Source organism: Ornithorhynchus anatinus, chromosome 3 (genome assembly GCF_004115215.2).
Source record: "Ornithorhynchus anatinus isolate Pmale09 chromosome 3, mOrnAna1.pri.v4, whole genome shotgun sequence".
Classification (NCBI taxonomy): domain Eukaryota; kingdom Metazoa; phylum Chordata; class Mammalia; order Monotremata; family Ornithorhynchidae; genus Ornithorhynchus; species Ornithorhynchus anatinus.
Genome location: NC_041730.1, coordinates 112095025 through 112117179, shown reverse-complemented (window position 1 = coordinate 112117179; position 22155 = coordinate 112095025). Strand labels below are relative to the sequence as shown.

General features: G+C 48.9%; 1 protein-coding gene across 1 annotated transcript; it reads left to right on the top strand.

Annotated features, from left to right (window-relative positions):
• The first annotated feature begins 7635 nt into the window (after positions 1-7635).
• PPP1R3C (protein phosphatase 1 regulatory subunit 3C) lies at positions 7636-13005 on the top strand. Its single transcript, XM_029060801.2, has 2 exons — positions 7636-7739; positions 10300-13005. The coding sequence occupies exons 1-2, from the start codon at positions 7726-7728 to the stop codon at positions 11228-11230; spliced, it is 945 nt and encodes a 314-aa protein (XP_028916634.1). The 5' UTR covers positions 7636-7725; the 3' UTR covers positions 11231-13005.
• The last annotated feature ends 9150 nt before the right edge of the window (positions 13006-22155 follow it).

Here is a 22155-nt window from a genome sequence, read left to right as displayed (position 1 = left end):
TGGCTGCAAAAAATAATTGTAGTGGGTGGTAGGGGTGGATGATGTGGATGTTAAAAGAAGAGAAAGTGAGGGATGGAAGCAAGTTGATACAAGGATCAGCCCGACTCCTCCCACCTTTCTCCTGGAGTCAGGGGTGTGGAGTCTCCTCCGGAGATAGTGGCAGGGGAGGCAGTGTCATCTGGAGTGAGCTAGATCGCTGTCGTGGTGAGAAGGAAGAGTGACTGGGCTAGGAAGAGGTCAAGAATGAAGAGGAGTTTGCCTATGTCGGGGGGAGGGGCTGCATATTTCGAGGGGAATACAGGGCAGCAGGTGGCATCAGTGGCGGGGATGGGTGGAAGATGGGAGTGAGCTGACAGTGGAATGCTAGGGTTAGTGTTAGGGCGATACAGTGGTTACAAACGTCTCCCAAGCCTTGGCGTTATCCTTGACTCATCTCTCTCATTCAACCCACCTATTCAATCTGTCACCAAATCCTGTTGGTTGCACCTTTGCAACATTGCTAGAATCTGCCCTTTCCTCTGCATCCAACCACCATCGCAGTTTATCTAAACAATCATTCTACCTCTCAGATGCCTTTCGACCTCTCGGCTGCCTTCGACCCTGTCAACCACCCCCTTCTCCTGCAAACATTATCCAACCTCGGCTTCAGAGACACTTCTCCTGGTCTCCTCTTATTTCTCAGGCCACTCATTCTCAGTCTCTTTCATGGGCTTCTCCTCTGTCTCCCATCCCCTATCTGTGGAGGGTCCCTCAAGGCTCAGTTTTGGTTCCCTTTCTATTCTCCATCTACACCCACTCCCTTGGAGAATTCATTCACTCACATGGATTCAACTACCGCATCTATGCATATAATAGCCAGATCTACATCTCCAACCCTGATCTCGCTCTCCCTCTCCGCAGTCTCACATTTCCTCCTATTTGGATGTCCTCGCGTCACCTCAAGCTTAATACGTCTAAAACTGAACTTCATATCTTCCCACCCAAACCCTTTCCTTCCTCTAACTTTCCCAAAACTGTAGAAGGCACCACCATCCTTCCTGTCTCGCAAGCTGGTAACCTTGGCCTTACCCTTGACTCCTATCTCTCATTCAACTCACATATTCAATCCATTACTAAATCCTGTCGATTCCACCCCCCACAACATTTCTCAAATCCATCCTTTCCATTCAAACCACTACCTAATCCAATCACTTATCCTACTCCACCTTGATTACTCTATCAGCCTTCTATTTGATCTCTCAGTCTCCTTTCTCTCCCCACTCCAGTCCACACTTCACACTGCCGCCCAGATCATTTTTCTACAAAAACGTTCAGGCCATGTTTCACAGGGGTGTGGTGAGAGGAGCGAGACGTGGGACAGGCCGCGGCGAATTCCCAGATCCCAAACAACAGCATCATCCGGTTCCCGGTGCAAAGTAACCACAGCTGCTAGTCTCCGGCCCTGAGATGGTCACGGGGAAGAGGCGTGAACTGGGGTCAAAGAAAGATGTGAGTGTGTCAGCTGTCTGGAGGAGTGGGATGGTGCACTGGATTCCAGAATTTCTGAGCCCCCCATCACTCCTCCTTCCACTCCCAAACAAAATGGCCCACAGGGAAGGCCTGAAGAGAGAAATGGGGAGGAGGGAATGAAAAGCCCCCTGGACTAGTGAAAATGGATGTCAATCAATGAATTTTATTGATTGCTTGCTGTGTGCAGGGAATGGTACAATGCAACAGAGTTGGTAGGCATGTTCCCTGCCCTCAGTGAGCTTACAGCTGAGAAGAGGCAGACATTAGTATAAATAAATAAATTATGGCTGTTTACATTAATGCTCTGGGACTCAAGGAGGGATGATCATCAAGTGCCTAAGCTATGCAAATGAGAAAGGGAGTAGAGGTAAAGAGGGCTTAGTTGGGGAAGGTCTCTTGGAGGAGTTAAGATTTTAATAAGGCTTTGAAGGTGGAGAGAGTTATCATCTGTCAGATACAGCCCTGGGAGTCTGGAGAACTAGGTTCTAATCCCAGCTCTCCCATTTGCCTGCTGTTTGACCTTGGACAAGTCACTTAATTAGTCTGTATCTCCGTTTCCTCATCTGAAAAATGAGGAGTAAATACCCGTTCTACCTTCCCTTTAAGCTGTGAGACCCATGTGGGACAGGTACTGTGTCCAACTCAATTATCTTATGTCTACCCCAATACTTTTTAACAAACACCACATTATTATTATCCAAGAGGTGAAAGTCTGTAGTGGTGTTGGAATCAAGTAAGTACTCCCAAAGCCAAGCAGGAACCTTTGAGAGGAAAAAAAAGGCTTAAAGCTGGTACAATTGGCCCAGAAACAAAAAAAATGTTTCTGGATTTTTTTTTAATGGTATTTGTTAAGCACTTAGGATGTGCCAGGCACTTTACTAACACTGGGGTAAATACAAGATAATCAGGTTGGACACAATCCCTGTCCCACATAGGGCTCACAGTCTTAATCTCCATTTTATAGATGAGGTAGCTGATGCCCAGAAGAGTTAAATGACTTGCCCAGGGATAAACAGCACACAAGTGGAGGAGTTGGGTTACAACCCAGGTCCTTCTGACTCCCAGGCCTATGTTCTTACCACAAGGCCGTGCTGCTTATTTGAGATTCTAAGACTAACAAGAAATCCCTGAATAGTTATTACTTCATATTTCTCCAAGGCCTTAAATGGAAATGCTCAGGAATCCTTTTATGGGCTGACGGGGAGATGGAGGAAGGGTTCATTGAGTTCTACGGCCAAACGAACCCAGTAATAATAAAAAGTCAGACAATATGCCATCCCAGCTGAAAACTGAGTCCACTGCTGCAGGAAAGCCAGAATGGTGTGCTTCGATTGAGAAAGGAGTGCCTCTTTTTGAGCAGAAGCTTTAGAAGAACCGGGAGACGCGAATGCCAAAGTGAAAACAATCACTCATTGGTGTTTGCTGAGTGTTCCTGTGTGCAGAGCACTGTACTAAGCAGCTACCAGAGTACTACAGAAGAGGTTGATGAGGTCCTCGCCTGCAAGGATTTTACAATCTATGTTAGATGCGACAAACGCCGATGGCAGCCTACAAAGGGACTATCTTTGTGTGTGCACAGTGTGGTAAGGACTTGAAGTCACATACCCTACCTATAGGAGAAATTCATCTTTTGTTTTGTCTTCTTCAGTTATGGAAAACAGCTACAAATACTTACTGTGTACAGAGCACTATCTTAAGCAATTGAGACTTGTCAAACTCAATAATAGTACTTGAAATTAAAGCACTTTTGTTTTTAGTTAAGCAGTGGTATTTATTGAGTGCGTACTGTGCTAATCACATAGGGGAGTACAATACAACAATCATATTTATTGAGCACTTACTGCTTGCAGAGCACTGTAATAATAATAATAATTATGGCATTTGATACATGCTTACTCTGTACTAAGAGCTGGGGTAGATACAAGGTAATCAGCTTGTCCCACGTGGGGCTCACAGTCTTAACCCCCATTTTTACAGATGAGCTAAGTGAGGCACAGAGAAGTTAAGTGGCTTGCCCAAGGTCACACAGCAGACAAGTGGCAGAGCCAGGATTAGACCCACGACCTCTGACTCCCAAGCCTGTGCTCATTCCACTAAGCCACACTGCTTCTCTAAGCACTTGGGAGAGTACAATATATCACTACAACAGACACATTCCCTGTCCACGGTGAGTTTACAGTCTAGCTGGGGAGACGGACATATAAATGAATAAATAACAGATATGTACATAAGTGCTGTGGGGCTAATGTGGGCGGGGAGGGGGCGGGAGAGCGGGAATAATGGGAGCAAATCAGGGTGGCACAGAAACAAGTAGGAGAAAAGGAAATGAGGGCTTAGGTTGACAGACAGGATCCCTGCTCACAAGATCAGGGCTCTGAAGCAGTGTGGCATAGTGGAAAGAGTAAGGGCCTGTGAATGTGAAGGCTCCGGGTTCAAATTCCAATCTGCCACTTGTCCACTGTGTGACCTTGAGCAAGTCACTTCACTTCTCTGGGCCTCAATTATCTATTAAATGGGGATTAATACCGTGAGCCCATGTGAAGCATGGACTTGGTCCAACCTGGACAGCTTGCATCTACCCCAGTGCTTAGTTCGGTGCCTGGCACATAGTAATAATGATAATAATTATGATATTTGTTAAGTACTTACTAAATGCCAGCCGCTGTACTATACTAGCAAATCGTACTGGACACAGTCCCTGTCCCACGTGGGGCTCACAGTCTCAGTTCCCATTTTACAGATAAAAGGTAACTGAGGCACAGAGAAGTGAAGTAATTTGCCCAAGGTCACGCAAGCAGACAAGTGGCAGATCCGGGATTAGAACCCATGACCTTCTGACTCCCAGCCCTAGCCACTAGACCATGCTGCTCTTCTAGTAAACCCTTTACAAATACTTTTTCTTTTAAAGGAGCTTACGGTGTAGAGGGGGAGACAAACAATGAAAGCACATTCACATTACTCATCATATTTATCCTCACAATATTCTCACGAGATAGCGGCGGCCTAATCCCTATTTAAAGATGAGGGAAAATGACAACGGGCAGAGGTGGGATTAGACCCAAGGCCGTGCTCTCAGCTGGTAGTTTTCCATCAGCTTTGGGAAGAGTCAGAAAAGGATTTTGCAAAGCAGCAGCGGATCTTGAAGGTGCAATATAACAGAAATTTTATTTAGAGACAATAACCCCTCCCCAGATGTTTACACAGAAATACAGATTATGGGCCTACCCCCTGAAAACTCATGTCAGATGGTCCTTCTCTGCTTCTCCCCGGGTGGGGAAGGGAGAGAAGGTCCGGAGCCTGTCACTGTCATCGACTTCCTTCTCTGCAGCCGCTTCCCGCGGGAATGAATGGATCGGGGCTGGGAGTCAGAAGGGCGTAGGTTCTAATCTCACCTCCGCCACACATCCACTGCGTGACCTTGGGCAAGTCTCTTAACTTCTCTGGGCCTCAGTTACTTCATTTGTAAAACGGGGAATAGTGTGTGAGCCCCATGTAGGACAAGGACTATGTTCAACCTGTTTAACTTGTGTCTACCCCGGCGCCTGGCACATAGTAAGCACTTGTTAAGTACCACAGTTAGTAGTAGTAGTAGAAGAAGCAGCATGGTTTAGTGGATAAAGCATGGGCTTGGGAGTCAGAAGGTTATGGGTTCTAATCCCAATCTGCCATTTGTCTGCTGTGTGACCTTGGGCAAGTCACTTCACTTCTCTGGGCTTCAGCTACCTCATCTATAAAATGGGAATTAAGAGTGAACCCTATGTGGGACTGGGACTGTGTTCAACCTGATTACCTTGTATCTACCCCAGGGTTTAGAACAGTGCTTGGTGCAGAGTAAGTGCTTGACAAGTACCATAATTAGTAATAGTAGTAATAGAAGTAGCATGACTTAGTGGATAAAGCATGGGCCTGGGAGTCAGAAGGTTATGGGTTCTAATCCCAAACCACCATTTGTCTGCTGTGTGACCTTGGGCAAGTAATAACAACAATAATAATAATGGCATTTGTTAAGCACTTACTATGTACCAAGCACTTGGAATAGATACAAGGTAATCAGGTTGTCCCTTGTGGGGTTCACAGTCTTCATCCCCATTTTACAGATGAGGTAAGTGAGGCACAGGGAAGTTAAGTGGCTTGCCCAAGGTCACACAGCAGACAAGTGGCGGAGCCTGGATTAGAACCCACGTCCTCTGACTCCCCAGCCTGTGCTCTTTCCACTCAGCAGTCACTTCACTTCTCTGGACCTCAGTTACCTCATCTGTGAAATGGGCATTAAGAGCGTGAGCCTTATGTGAGACTGGGACTGTGTTCAACCTGATGACCTTGTACCTACCCCAGCGCTTAGTGCTCTGCACATAGTAAACGCTCAATAAATACTATGGAATGAATGAACAGTGCTTGGCCCATGGTAAGCTCTTAACAAGTACCACTTTCATTCAATCGTATTTATTGAGTGCTTACTATGTGCAGAGCACAGGACTAAATGCTTGGAATGTACAATTTGGCAACAGAGACAACCCCTGCCCAATGATGGGCTCATTCATTCATTCAATAGTATTTATTCAGTCAATAGTATTTATTGAGCGCTTACTATTCATTCAATAGTATTTATTGAGCGCTTACTATGTGCACAGCACTGGACTAAGCGCTTGGAATGGACAATTAGGCAACAGATAGAGACCATCCCTGCCCAATGACAGGTTCACAGTCTAGAGAAGCAGCGTGGCTCAGTGGAAAGAGCACGGGCTTGGGAGTCAGAGGTGCATGGGTTGGAATCTCGGCTCTGCCACCCGTCAGCTGTGTGACTGTGGGCCAGTCACTTAACTTCTCCGGGCCTCAGTTCCCTCAACTGTAAAATGGGGATTAAGACTGTGAGCCTCACGTGGGACAACCTGATTACCCTTCATAATAATGTTGTTATTTGTTAAGCGCTTACTATGTGATACAGGGTATCTACCCCAGTGCTTAGATGAGTGCTCTGCACATAGTAAGAGCTTAACAAATACCAACATTATTATTATTAATTGGGGGAGACATGGCAGAGCAAAACAGAATGAAATAAAAACAAGACAACATTATCACGATAAAGTGATAATAAAATGCTAAAGGCTCACACTCTAATAGTAAGTCCCACGCTTACTACTGTCATTATCTGCTTTTCCTGCTACCCTAAGTGACTTTTCATAGCCTGCAGCAGGTGATGATGGCATGAGAAGCAGCGTGGTTTGGGAGTCAGGGGTCATGTGTTCGAATCCTGGCTCGGCCACTTGTCAGCTGTGTGACTGGGAGCAAGTCACTTAACTTCTCTGTGCCTCAGTTCCCTCATCTGTAAAATGGGGATTAACTGTGAGCCTCGTGTGGGACAAACTGATTACCCTGTCTAACCCCAGCGCTTAGAACAGTGCTCTGCACAGAGGAAGCGCTTAACAAATACCAACATTATTATTATTTGTTAAGCGCTTCCTCTGTGTAAAGCACTGTTCTAAGCGCTGGGGGGGATACAAGGCAATCAGGTTGTTCCATGTGGGGCTCACAGGCTCAGTGGAAAGAGCCTGGGCTTTGAAGTCAGAGGTGATGGGTTCGACTCCCGGCTCTGCCGCTTGTCAGCTGACTGTGGGCAAGTCACTTCACTTCTCTGTGCCTCAGTTCCCTCCTCTGTAAAAGGGGGATTAACGGTGAGCCTCAGGTGGGACAACCTGATTACCCTGCATCTCCCCCAGCGCTTAGAACAGTGCTCTGCACAAAGTAAGCGCTTAACCAATACCAACATTATTTATCCCCCTTTTACAGAGGAGGGAACTGAGGCCCAGAGAAGGGAAGTGCCTTGCCCACAGTCACCCAGCTGGCAAGGGGCGGAGCGGGGATTCGAACCCCTGACCTCTGCCTCCCCAGCCCGGGTTCTTGCCACTGCGCCACGCTGCCTCTCAAGGTGGGCCAGACTGGTTCGCGCCGCCTTTCCCAGACGCCCCCGCGGGTGAGGCCAACGGCCGCCCCCCCCGGGGGAACAGAGGGCCGCTCTGATTGGCCGGCAGGAGGCGGCCGGGGATTGGCCGGCCGGCGCGGGTCACGTGGCCCGGAGCGGCTCCGAGCCTTTATAAGCGGGCGCGGCCGCCGGCCCCACTCACATCGCGCAGAGGCTGGCGAGGACCGGACCGGCCTCACTCGCCCCCTCGCCCCTCCAACGAGCCTCCCCTCCCCTCCCTCGGCGTCCCCGCCTTGATGAGCTGCACCAGGTAAGCCCCAGTGGCCCGACCCGCAGCCCCCCATTCCCCCTTTCCCGGGAAGCAGCGTGTTTCAGTGGAAAAAACCCGGGCTTGGGAGTCCGAGGTCCTGGGTTCGAATCCCCGCCCCGCCGCTTGTCAGCTGGGTGACTGTGGGCAAGTCACTTCACTGGGCCACAGTTACCTTATCTGTAAAATGGGGATGAAGACTGTGCGCCTCACGTGGGGCAACCTGATTACCCTGTATAATAGTCATAATGTTGGTATTTGTTAAGCGCTTAATAATAATAATGTCGGTATTTGTTAAGCGCTTACTATGGGCCGAGCACTGTTCTAAGCGCTGGGGTAGACAGAGGGGAATCAGGTTGTCCCACATGGGGCTCACAGTCTTCATCCCCATTTTACAGATGAGGGAACTGAGGCACAGAGAAGTTAAGTGACTTGCCCACAGTCACACAGCCGACAAGTGGCAGAGCTTACTATGTGCAGAGCACTGTTCTAAGCCCTGGGGTAGACACAAGGTATCTACCTGTATCTACCCCAGCGCTTAGAACAGTGCTCTGCACGTAGTAAGCGCTTAACAAATACAAGATACCAACATTATTAAGTCACTTCTTTGAGCCTCAGTTCCCTCATCTGTAAAATGGGGCTGGAGACTGTGAGCCCCACGTGGGACAACCCGATCACCTTGTACCCCTCCCGCCCCCAGCGCTTAGAGCAGTGCTTAGCACAGAGTAAGCGCTTAACAAATACCATTATTATTATTATTATTCCCCGGCTCGCAGCGTCCCGCACAGCCTCCTGCTCCCTCTTCGTCCCGCACAGCCCCCTGCTCCCTCTTCCCCCGGAGCCCTGTCGTTTTCTTTCTTGCCGCAGCTTGTGACACATCTATCATTCGGTCGTTCATTCGATAGTACTTATCGAGCGCTTACTATGTGCAGAGCACTGGACCAAGCGCTTGGAATGTACAATTCGGCAGCAGATATTCATTCCGTAGTATTTATTGAACGCTTACTATGTGCAGAGCACTGGACTAAGCGCTGGGAATGTACAATTCGGCAACAGATAATCAGTCATTCGTTCAGTAGTATTTACTGAGCGCTTACTATGTGCACGGCACTGTACTGAGCACTTGGAATGGACAGTTCGGCAACAGAGACACTCCCTACCCAATGACAGACTCGCGGTCTAATCGGGGGAGGCAGATGGCAGAGCAAAACAGCACGAAATAAAAGCAAGACAGCATATTTATCGAGCGCTTCCTCCCTGCCCAGCACTGTAATAATTAGAATAATGACGATGATGATAGTTAAGTGCTTACTATGTGCCAAGCACTGTTCTAAACGCTGGGGGGATAGAAGGTGATCAGGTTGTCCCACTTGGGGCTCACAGACTTAATCTCCATTTGGCAGATGAGGTTACTGAGGTACAGAGAAGTGAAGTGGCTTGTCTAAAGTCACACGGCTGACCAGTGGAGGAGCCGGAATTAGAACCCACGACCTCTGACTCCCAAGCCCTGGCTCTTTCCACTGAGCCAAAGTGCTTGGGAGAGTACAGCAGAATGGAGTTGGTGGGCACGTGCCCTAGTAGTGATAGAGATTGGGGTGACATTTGCCCTCCCCCTCCCCCAGTTGGCAAAGTGGGACCAGCAAAGGGAAGACTCCTGGGAGTTGCTTTTGAGGAGTTCTCCACTGTGCTCCAGATGTAAAGATCTTAAAAATACCCCATTTGGTCTCCTTCAGGAGAATTCTATGCTTTGTATTCTTATGGAGGTAGTCTCATCTGGAGAGTAATCAAGAGGTTTTTGGTTTTCTTCAGTGGTATTTGATCAGCACTTACTATGTGCCAGGCACTTTTCTAAGCACTGGGGTAGATCTAGGGTAATCAGGTTGGACACAATCCCCGTAATCAAGGGGCTCACAGTCTTAATCCCCATTTTGCAGATGAGGAACTGAGGCACAGAGAAGTGAAGCGACTTGGTCAAGGTCACACAGCAGACAAGTGGCGGAGCCAGGCTTAGAACTCAGGTCCTTCCGACTCCGAGGCCTGCATTCTATCCACTAGGCAACGCTACTTCTCAGCGTTGGCCCAGATAACCCGAATAGTAGCGTCTCTAAGTTTTATTTGAGGCCCAAGCTTGGAGGCTGTCCCCCACCAAACCTTGCCCTAGTGGTTCCAACGAGTAGAAACGATTTGTAGGTGGAGTTTTTCTCCCTCTGGACTGTGTTGCTCACTGTGGTCAGGGAATGTGTCTGTTGTATTGCTGTATTATACCCTCCCAAACGCTTAGTACAGTGCTCCGCACCCAGCATTCAGTAAATACAATGGAAAGTTTGATAGCCTGTTGGCCAGGGGAAGGAGATGAGCAGCAAAAGCGGGGAAGAAGGGAAGCCGGACACTTATGTCATCAGAACCTGGATAAAGAGCCTTTGAATCATTGAGTATAGTGTTTAAGGAGGTTCAGCCAGGCCACTGTATGGTTGGGGAGGAGGGGGAGACATCCGCTTTAGTGACTCTCCCATATTCTGAAAATGGGAAACCAAGACAATAACCCAATTTATTTACTTTTCAGAGTGATACAGGTTTTAGACCCAAGACCTCTGACGAGTTCAGTCATGCCAGTCGACATGGCCATGAGATTCTGTCTCTCCCATTCCCCTCCTCTGAAAAGCTTCCTTGGCTCTTACGACGAATGCAGAAGAAGAAACCTCGTGAACAGATTAAAACCCCTAAGACCGTGTCTTAATGTGAAACGTGAAGCTGAATCTCAAAAGGACTGGAACCACTCACCCAGCAGAGCCAAGAAGAGAGTGGTGTTTGCCGACTCCAAGGGCCTGTCTCTCACGGCCATCCACGTCTTCTCGGAATTCCAGGAAGAGTCCGTGTGGGATCTGCAGTTCGATCTGATAGATCTCAAGGACATTACAGCCGGCTTAAAACTCCACGAGGAAAAAAAGCTGATCTTGGATTTCTCTCAGCCTTCGGCCGATTACCTGTGCTTCCGGAATCATTTGCAAAAGAACTTCGTCTGCCTGGAGAACTGCTCCCTGCAAGAGAGGACTGTGGCGGGGACTGTCAAAGTGAAAAATGTGAGCTTTGAGAAGACGGTTCAGGTTCGTATCACCTTCGATTCCTGGAAAACGTACACAGATGTCGATTGTGTCTTCATGAAGAACATCTACGGGAGCTCGGAAAGTGACACCTTTTCATTTGCCATTGACTTGCCTCCTCTCATCCCGCCTCACGAGAAGATCGAATTTTGCATTTCTTACCGCAGCGGGGGTCAGGTCTTCTGGGACAATAATGAAGGCCAGAACTATAAGATCGTGCACGCGTGCTGGAAACCTGACGGAGTGCAGGCGGCCTCCCAAGACAGTGCGATTCTCCAGACCCAGAACAAAACTGAACCTGAATCGCCTCTGTTTGGCAGCCCTCGATTGGCCGGCGGCTTCTTTCCCGAATGGCAGAGCTGGGAGAGATTTGAAAACTTGGTCTCATTTTAATTAAGCCATTAGCCAGCCAGACCTGATGGAGTACGATAATGGAATGTAGCTTTCTGTCTGCATCACTTATCCGTAGCAGTGTTAGGAAACGTTTGCTGCATTTCCTTCTGTAGTTTGGGGATGGGTGTTTGAAGCCTTATTATTGAGAAAAGGCCAAATGAACTCAAAGGCCCTTCGGGCCTTCTAAGCAAGATTGGTCAAGGTTCTATAAAGCTTGTCCGATGTAGTCTGTGAGCAGTATTTGATAAATGAACAACTAGAAAAAAAGCGTATGTATGTGTAGGTAAGAAGACTTTGAAGAAGTACAAGTGATCGTGAAAGTACGCTGTGTTAATGGTGTGGGGAATGTTTGAATGGGAACCATAATTCCTTGTGAACTCAAGTGGAAGGGAAATCGGCGGTGCCCTGATAATGATGGAGAACAATTTTAAGGCAGTTCTCTGAGTGTCCCTTGAAGGTACCTAATCATCGTAGGAAATCAAGGACGGGGGAGTCGAAAAGCCCCGAACGATTATCGGGTGTACGGGGAAACGGCAAAATCCTTAGCTGAACTGGCATGGCTCCCTAGGGGAAACATGGCTTTAGTAAAACTTCTGAATAGGTCCTTGTTTGGGCTGGGGCTGGCCTCGCCTTTGGGCTGAAGGCTGCTGGGAACACTGGCCCCAAGCCAAACTTGGCACTCCTGAGCCCCCAGCATTCAGGAGACCACGGGCCGGAGGGAGTGGGCCGAAACTAGGCCGCTGAGAGGCTGCTCTGTGTACTTTGGGATCTCCCACGTGAGCCTTTGGGAGGCCAACTTTCAGCAACCCCCGGGGGCAACCACAAGTGAGATAGATAGCACCTCCCCTCACCCCCTTTCACTCCCTAGCCTGAAACGGAGCCTGGGTCCCCTTCCGATTCACTCCTGAGGGCCGGCGTCCGGGCCGGGACAGATTGTCCGGCCGGTCTGGCGCTGTCGTGGGCTGCGGGGGACACTCTGAATGTGGAATTCCCCCTCTGTCTCCCGAACGACCTATGGTCAACAGGTCACTCAAAGCAAAGTAAACCGGGTATTGCATAGAGGTTATTCTACTGTTTTAAGTAGGAGAGGTGATTGTGTTTGGAAATGGAATCTAGGGTGCAGTGTTGTGAATGGTGAGGACTGTGAAGCTGGGTGCCCTTTGAAACCGTCTGGAAAATGACGACCTCCATGTAGGGAGTCTACTTTGCGCTGAAAGGCAGTGCTTTCTGTATACGAATGGCCTTCTCTGTCTTCACTCTAGTTGCTTAACGTAAATAGTCGTGTACCCACTTCATGGAAGCTTGGACACTTATGACACAATTTTTTTTATAGACTGACTTTTTCTCCCTAAAGCTGAGTACGGTCAGTGTGCAGCCAAAGTCCTTCATATTGAAGGTAACCTATCAAATTTAAACAGTGTAGCTGAAAGGTATTTGGAAAAGACTGTTGCCAAATTTCTGGCCCAAAGCACACAACGTCGTTGGTGTCCTTACCCTTTACTGTTCACTACACATGCTAATTCCCTTGAAGCTGGAATGTTGTCTCTTCAACTCTCTAGACTTGAGAAATGCATTTTTGGAACTATCCAGAATATGCATCGGTCTGAATTATTTCAGTAGGTTTGAAAGGTAATGAAGCAAATTGGCTCTGCCTTGTTGCGAGGAACCACTTAAACTTCCACATGTAGTCGGCACTAAAGAACGTATGTACGGTCATGCTAACGGCACTTGGTTGAAATAATTTTGCAATAAAAGTATTTGCCTAGCACCAAGAATATTTTGTATGGTAAATATCTCTCTGAGCTGAATGTAAGAATAAGGATGGTTTTATATGTGCAGACCCAACCCTATTCCTTCCCTTCCTCCTCACCACAGCCTATAAACAGAGGCGAAAATCCAGGATTCTGGATGCACGTTAGTCTTATAATTTACAAAAAACACACGCAGAGCCAACTCAAGGGCCGATCGTCAGCCCACATACTATTTATGTTGCCTATACCTTGCCACAGAGCCACTATTCACCCTGCCGAGTTCAGCAAAGGCTTGTGTTAACTTACTGTCCTGAGCGGGGTTTAGGTTTAGAAAGCAAACACTGTTTTCTGCCCCTCCGCATAGCAGCACAAGGCCAGGATCCATAAACCGGGGCTTGTTTTTGGCTTTTGCACTGACTTTTCCCGTGTGTGGAATACCTTTACCAGCCCCAGCAGGAGCTGATCGGCAAGGAGGACACAAGGGATTTGGGGTGCTCCAGGATGCCTGGGCCAGAGAGGGGAGTTACTGGAGTGGCTCGGCAACTCCTTGTGTTCCTAAGCACTCCAGGCTCCCCATAATAATAAAAATAGGATACATGTTAAGCCCTTACTATGTGCCAGGTACTGTACTAAGCACTGAGGTAGATACAACATAATCAGGTCGGACACAGTCCCTGTCCTAAATGAGTAGAATTTAATCCCCATTTTACACATGGGGAAACTGAGGCACAAAGACGTTAAATGACTTGCCCAGGGTCACAAAGCAGAGAGGCAGCACGATCTGTTGGTAGAGCACGAGCCTGGGAGTCAGAAGGACTTGGGTTCTGATCTCAGCTCTAACCCCCTTGTGTGCTGTATGACCTGGGGCAAATCATTAAACTTTGCTGGCCCTCAGTTACCTCATCTGTAAAATGGGGATTAAGACTGTGAGCACCATGGGGGATGTGGACTGTGTTCGACCTGCTTAGCTTATATCTACCACAGTGTTTAGTACAGCGTCTGGCACATAGTAAACACTTAAATACCATATTAAAAAAAATAGATCATGACTCTGAATCCCAGAGTCATGCTCGTTCCAATAGATCGTGCTGCTTCCTGAGGAGATGGTGCTGCAGTGGGAAGGGCAGAAGCCATAGGAGAAGGTGGAGCCATGAGGGAGTGTTCAAGGAAGGAGCTACCATTCCTGCCTCTCCGGTGGCATGTAATGGCCTTGGCCCTGGGTCTAGGGAAATGACACTTGGGGAAGGGGGTGGTCCTCTCCTCAAACCACTGCCTGGTCCTGTCAGTCCCAGAAGTTCAATCACTTATCCTAGCCCACCTTGATTATCGTATCTGCCTCCTTCCTGACCTTCCCTCCTCCTATCTCTCCCCACTCCAGTCCATACTTCAGTCTGCCTCCCAGACCATTTTTCTATGAAAACATTCAGGCCCTGTTTCACCCCTGTTTCCCTACTGTTTCCAGTGGTTGTCCATTCACCTCCACATCAAACAAACACTCCTCACTTTAAAGCACTCCATCACCTTGCCCCCTCCTACCTCGCCTCATTACTCCTACTATAAACCAGCCCACACACTTCGCTCCTCCTTCGCACTGTACCTTGAATTTGCCTGGGTCACCGCCGACCTCTTGCCCACGTCCTGCCTCTGGCCTGGAACTCCCTTCTCATTTTCTACAGTTACTTTCTCCCCTTTCAAAGCATTATTGAAGGCACATCTTCAAGAAACCTTCCCTAAGTGCTCCTTTCCTCTCCTCCCACTCCCTCCTGCATTGCCCTGATTGCTCCCTAGCAATTAGGTACATAACTAAGATTTATTTACCTTAATGTCTGTTCCCCTCTCTGTAAGCTCATTGTGGGCAGGGAATGTAACTGTTTATTACTATACTTTACTCTCCCTAGCATTTAGTTCAGTGCTCTGCAAATAGTAAGTGCTTGATAAATATGACTGACAGGGATCCTGACCAGCCTCCATTCAGTTGACTCAATTCAAAGAAATTAATAGCATTAATTGAGAAAGTGCTATGCAAAACAAACATTTCCCTGCCTATAAGAAGCTTACAAAGCAAGCAGCAGCTTTGAGAAGCAAAATGGCACAGTGGCAAGAGCCCAGGCTTAGGAGTCAGAGGATGTGGGTTCTAACCCCAGCTCCATCACTTGTCTGCTGTGACCTTGGGTAAGGCACTTACCTTTTCTGTGCCTCAGTTACCTCATCTGTAAAATGGGGATTAAGACTGCGAGTCCCATTTGAGGCAACCTGATAAACTTGTATCTACTCCAGCCCTTAGAACACTGCTTGACACACAGTCAGTGCTTAACAAAACCCATCTTTATTATTATTATTATTACAAACAGAAATTCCTCAGGAAGGTGGCTGGCTCCTTATTTAGAGAAGCAGCGTGGCTTAGTGGCAAGAGCCCGGGCTTGGGAATCAGAGGTCGTGGTTCTAATCCCAGCTCTGTCCCTTATCAGCTGTGTGACTTTGGGCAAGTGACTTAACTTCTCTGTGCCTTGGTTACCTCATCTGTAAAATGGGGATTAAGACTGTGAGCCTCACGTGGGTCCTTACCTTGTATCTACCCCAGTGCTTAGTACAGTGCTTGGTACATAGTAAGTTCTTCACAAATACCATCATTATTATTATTATTATAATTTAGACTGCAGTCACTGGGGATAGGGGCCCCAGGAGCCCCATCCAGGCGGGGTCAATCCAATAATTGTGTGGTCCAGCAGGAGCTTAGTGCAGGCACTTATAGCTGCAAGTCTCTCTCCTCAAAGCAATGGATCAGTGTGGATTTGATCAGGGCTGGGAGAGGATCGTTGGGGTTAGGGGCGGAGAGGCCCAGAGCTTGGGATAATAGTGCAGCCTTACTGTCAGTGATCCATTTCAATCAATTGTATTTAAGTGCTTACTATGTGCCAGGCACTGTACTAAGCCCTCGAGTAGATATAAGCTAATCAGTTTGGACACAGTCCATGTCCCACATGGGTCTCACAGTCTAATTCCTGCGTTATAGATGAGGTAACTGAGGCACAGAGAAGTTAAGTGACTTGCCCATGGTCACATAGCAGACAAGTGGCAGATCCAGGATTAAAAACCCATGACTGCATACACCACTGTACTGTACTAAGTACTTGGGAGAGTACAACACAATAAAGAGTATGCGCTTAGTGGGTGGGAAATGTGACTACCAACTCTTGTATTATACTCTCCCAAGTGGTCTGCACACAGTGAGCACTCAAATACCACTGAGTGATTGAAGAGTTGGTATTGCAATCCCTGCCCGCAAGGACCATTGAGAACTAGAATCTACACTTTTCTAATTTAATTTAGTAGGCTGTGCCATCTTCCCTGTGAGAGCAATAATAATAATGATGATGATGATGGTATTTAAGCGCTTACTATGTGGCAAGCACTGTTCTAAGCGCTGGGGTAGATATAAGGTAATCAGGTTGTCCCACGTGGGGCTCACAGTCTTAATCCCCATTTTATAGATGAGGGACCTGAGACACAGAGAATTTTAGTGGCTTGCCCAAGGTCACATAGTAGACAAGTGGCGGAGCCGGTATTAGAACTTGCCCTCTGACTCCCAAGCTCATGCTCTTTCCACTAAGCCGCGCTAATGGTATTTGTTAAGCACTTACTATGTGGCAAGTATTCATTCATTCATTTATTCAATAATATTTATTGAGCACTTACTATGTGCAGAGCACTGTACTAAGCACTTGGAATGTACAAATTGGCAACAGATAGAGACAGTCCCTCCCCACTGACGGGCTTACAGTCTAATTGGGGGAGACAGACAAAAACAAAAGCAATAAATGGAATCAAGGGGATGAACATCTCATTGAAACAATAGCAATAAATAGAATCAAGGGGATGTACATCTCATTAACAAAATAAATAGGGTAATAAAAATATATACAAATGAGCGGATGAGCGCAGTGCTGAGGGAAGGGGAAGGGAGGGGGGAGGAGCAGAGGGAAAGGGGGGGAAAAGGAGGCTTAGCTGAGGGGAGATGAAAGGTGGGGGGCGTAGAGAGGCAGCAGAGGGAGCAGAGGGAAAAGGGGAAGCTCAGTCTGGGAAGGCCTCTTGGAGGAGGTGAGCTCTAAGTAGGGCTTTGAAGAGGGGAAGAGAATTAGTTTGGCGGAGGTGAGGAGGGAGGGCATTCCAGGACAGCGGGAGGATGTGGCCCAGGGGTCGACAGCGGGATAGGCGAGAACGGGGGACAGTGAGGAGGTGGGCGGCAGAGGAGCGGAGCGTGCAGAGTGGGCAGTGGAAAGAGAGAAGGGAGGAGAGGTAGGAAGGGGCAAGGTGATGGAGAGCCTTGTAGTCTAGAGGGAGAAGTTTTTGTTTCATGTGGAGGTTGATAGGCAACCACTGGAGGTTTTTGAGAAGGGGAGTGACATGCCCGGAGTGTTTCTGCAGGAAGATGAGCCGGGCAGTGGAATGAAGAATAAACTGGAGTGGGGAGAGACAAGAGGAAGGGAGATCAGAGAGAAGGCTGACACGATAATCCAGCCGGGATATTATGAGAGCCTGTAGCAGTAAAATAGTCATTTGGGTGGAGAGGAAAGGGCGGATCTTTACGACATTATAAAGGTGAGACTGGAAGGTCTTGGTGACGGATTGGTTGTGTGGGGTGAATGAGAGAGCCGAGTCAAAGATGACACCAAGTTTGCGGGCTTGAGAGAGGGGAAGGATGGACGTACCATCCACAGTGATAGGGAAGTCAGGAAGAGGACAGGGCTTGGGAGGGAAGATGAGGAGCTCAGTTGTGGCCATGTTGAGTTTTAGGTGGCAGGCAGACATCTAGGTAGAGATATCCTGGAGGCAGGAGGAGATACGAGCCTGAAGGGAGGGGGAGAGGATGGGGCAGAGATGTAGATCTGTGTGTCATCTGCATAGAGATGGTAGTTGAAGCCGTGAGAGCGAATGAGTTCAAGGGAGTGAGTGTAGATGGAGAACAGAAGAGAGCCAAGAACTGACCCTTGAGGAACCCCAACAGTTAGAGATTGGGAGAGGGAGGAGGAGCCTGTGAAGGAGGCCGAGAATGAACGGCCAGAAAGATAAGAGGAGAACCGGGAGAGGACGGAGTCCATGAAGCCAAGGTGAGATAAGGTGTGGAGGAGGAGGGGATGGTCAACAGTGTCAAAGGCAGCTGAGAGGTCAAGGAGGATTAAAATAGAGTAGGAGCCATTGGATTTGGCAAGAAGGAGGTCACGGGTGACCTTTGAGAAGGCAGTCTCGGTAGAGTGAAGGGGACGGAAGCCAGATTGGAGGGGGTCCAGGAGAGAATTGGAGTTAAGGAATTCTAGGCAGCGAGTGTAGATGATTCGTTCTAGGAGCTTGGAAAAGAAGGGTAATAGGGAGATAAGGCGATAACTGGAAGGGGAAGTGGGGTCGAGAGAGGGTTTTTTTAGGATGGGGAAGTCATGGGCATGTTTAAAGGCAGAGGGGAAGAAGCCATTGGAGAGTGAGTGGTTAAAAATAGAAATTAAGGAGGGGAGGAGGGAAGGGGCAATAATAATGTTGGTATTTGTTAAGTGCTTACTATGTGCAGAGCACTGTTCTAAGTGCTGGGGTAGATACAGGGTAATCAGGTTGTCCCACATGAGGCTCACAGTCTTAATCCCCATTTTACAGATGAGGTAACTGAGGCACAGAGAAGTCAAGTGACTTGCCCACAGTCACACAGCTGTCAAGTGGCAGATCCAGGATTCGAACCCATGACCTCTGACTCACAAGTCCGCGCTCTTTCCACTGAGCTACGCTGCTTTATAAGGTGAGCAGGAATGGGGTCTGAAGCACAGGTGGAGGGGGTGGCACTTGTGAGGAGGGAGGAGATCTCCTCTGAGGATACTGCAGGGAAGGATGGAAAAGTAGGGGAGAGGGTTACGAGGGGTGGGAAGGCAGAAGGGGGAGGGGTGACTTTGGGGAGCTCAGACCTGATTGTGTTAATTTTTGTGATGAAGTAGGTGGCCAGATCGTTGAGGGTGAGGGAGGGGGGAGGGGGAGGAACAGGGGGCCTGAGGAGAGAATTAAAGGTCCAGAACAATTGGCGGGGGGGGGGGGGGGGCGGGCATGGGTGTCAATGAGGCAAGAATAGAAGTTTTGCCTGGAGGAGGAGAGGACAGAGTTAAGGCAGGAAAGGATAATTTTCAAATGGAAACGGTCAGCTTGGTTCTTGGACCTTCGCCAGCAGCGCTCGGCTGCTTGAGCATAGGACCGTAGGAGGCAGACAGAGGCAGTGACCCAGGGCAGTGGGTTAGTGGAGCGAGAGCGGCGGAGGGAAACGGGGGCGAGAGAATTGAGATGAGTAGAGAGGGTGGAGTTGAGAGTCGTAACCTGATCACCGAGAATGGGAAGAGAGGACAGGGGGCAAGGTGGGTAGAGATGCTTTTGGAGAGATGGATGGGATCAAGAGAGTGGAGGTCTCTGTGGGGGAGTCGTATGGATTTGCAGGGGGAGAGAGTGTGAGAGAGGAGGCAGGTGAGAAGGTTATGGTCAGAGTTGGTGACGGAGGAGATAATGCAGTGGTAGGAGATGTCGAGATCGAGGGTGTGACCGAGTCGGTGAGTGGGTGAGGTGTGGTGGAGCAGGAGGTCGGCAGAGTCGAGGAGCGATAGCAGGAGGGCGGCAGAGGAGTCACCGGGTCCATCCATGTGGATGTTGAAGTCTCCGAGGATCAGAGTGGGCAGAGAGGAGAGAAGGAAAGTGAGAAAGGGGTCAAAGTGGTTGAAGAAGTCGGTGGTGGGACCAGGACGGCGATAGTGATGGCTGCCAGTATCTGGAGGGGGTAGTAGAGGCAAATGATATGGGCTTCAAAGGAGGGGAAGGAGAGGGAAAGGGGAGGAGGGATAGTGAGGAAGCGGCAGCTGGGTGAGAGAAGGAAGCCGACGCCTCCTCCCTTTCCGGTGAGTCTGGGGGAGTGGGAGAAGGAGAGGCCTCCGCTGGAGAGAGCAGCGCTGGAGACCGTGTCTTCGGGAGTGAGCCAGGTTTCCATAAGGGCGAGGAAGAGGAGAGTGCGGGAAAGGAAAAGGTCAAGGATGAAAGGTAGTTTACCTGTAATGGAGCGGGGATTCCAGAGGCCACACTTGAAAGTAGCTGTGGGTGCAGGGGTTGGGGAGGAGGTGGGGGAGGAGGGAGGGTTTGGATGGGAACTAGGTGGCAGGGCCCTGGACGGGGAGAGGGGGAAGAGGGGTGGTGGTGGGACAGGAGGACTGGAGTGCTGGGGTAGATACAAGGTAATCGGGTTGTCTCACGTGGGGCTCACAGTCTTAATCCCCATTTTCCAGATGAGGGAACTGAGGCACAGTGAAGTGACTTGCCCAAAGTCACACAGCTAAGTGGCGGAGCTGGAATTAGAACCCACAACCTTTGACTCCAAAGCCCTTGCTCTTTCCACTAAGCCACGCTGCTTCTAATAGGTGCCTCGTGTTGAGAATTCAGCAGAGAGCAATGACATTTTCTCTGATAGACTGAACAGAATTGGCTACATAATCCTTCTTCAATGCCAAAGTTAAGTTGAAGCTAACTCCTGGAGTCATGGCCATCTGAAGATAGCTGCATTTGCTTATCTCTTGCCTTATCATTGGGCCAGTTAGTTTACCCAAGTTAAGCATGTGATGCCTTAAGCACTGCCCGATTTTGCTTTCTGAGATATGCCCAAATTTATGTTGCAAATTACCTCCTGGCTTTCTCTCCTCTCTCCCCGCTTGCCTCCCTGTCTGTCGGTGAGAACAGACTGACCCCGGGGGGATTCTTTGGTGGTTTTCACGCACAAGTGTCTTCCCTCAGCTGTAGCGACGTTGTTTGTATTTGAGTATATCAGTCGTGATAGTACATGCAGAGTGCCCACTTGGCCTCGGAACATGCAAAATAGGGAAACGAAACATTCCCCGCCCATGAGGAGCTTACACTCTAACAGGGGAGACCTGCATAAACATTATTTACAGCTAGAATAGCCAAAATAAATGAATGGGCAAGTGGAATGCCTCTGCCAACTCTGTATTCTCCCAAGCGCTTAGTACAGAGCTCTGCACAGAGCACTCATTAAATACCATTGATTAAGATATAAAAAGACAAAGAAGGGGCATAAATAAGTTCTTAAGTGATATCGTTGACTGGGTTTAAACAGTGTACGGTCCTGTGGAATGGGAGAAAGCTGCCTGTTAATGGTATTTATTGAGCACTTACTGTGTGCAGAGCACTGAAGTAATCACTTGGGAGAGTACAATACAACACAGTTGGTAATAATAATGACGATGGTACTTGTTAAGCACTTGCTATATGCCAAGCACTGTTCTAAGCGCTGGGGTAGACATTCCCGCTCACCTTATAAAAACATCGCCCCTACACTCCTCCCTTTCTTAACTTCTATCTTTAACCACTCAATCTCCAATGGCTCCTTCCCCTCTGCCTTCAAACATGCCCATGTCTCCCCCATCCTAAAAAACCCTCTTTCGACTCCACTTCCCCTTCCAGTTATTGCCCTATCTCCCTACTACCCTTCCTTTCCAAGATCCTAGAACGAGTCGTCTACACTCGCTGCTTAGAATTCCTTAACTCCCATTCTCTCCTAGACCCCCTCCGATCTGGCTTCCGTCCCCTCCACTCTACCGAGACTGCTCTCTCTAAGGTCACCCATGACCTCCTTCTTGCCAAATCCAATGGCTCCTACTCCATTCTGATCCTCCTTGACCTCTCTGCTGCCTTTGACACTGTCGACCATCCCCTCCTCCTCCATACCTTATCTCACCTCGGCTTCACGGACTCCGTCCTCTCCCGGTTCTCCTCTTACCTCTCTGGCCGGTCATTCTCGGTCTCCTCCCCCTCCCCCCCCTCCCATCCTTTAACTGTTGGAGTTCCTCAAGGGTCAGTTCTTGGCCCTCTTCTGTTCTCCATTTACACTCACTCCCTTGGTGAACTCATTCGCTCTCACGGCTTCGACTACCATCTCTACGCAGATGACACGCAGATCTACATCTCTGCCCCTGTCCTCTCCCCCTCCCTTCAGGCTCGCATCTCCTCCTGCCTCCAGGACGTCTCCACCTGGATGTCTGCCCGCCACCTAAAACATGAGCAAGACTGAGCTCCTCATCTTCCCTCCCAAGCTCAGTCCTCTCCCAGACTTCCCTATCACCGTGGATGGTACGACCATCCTTCCCGTCTCTC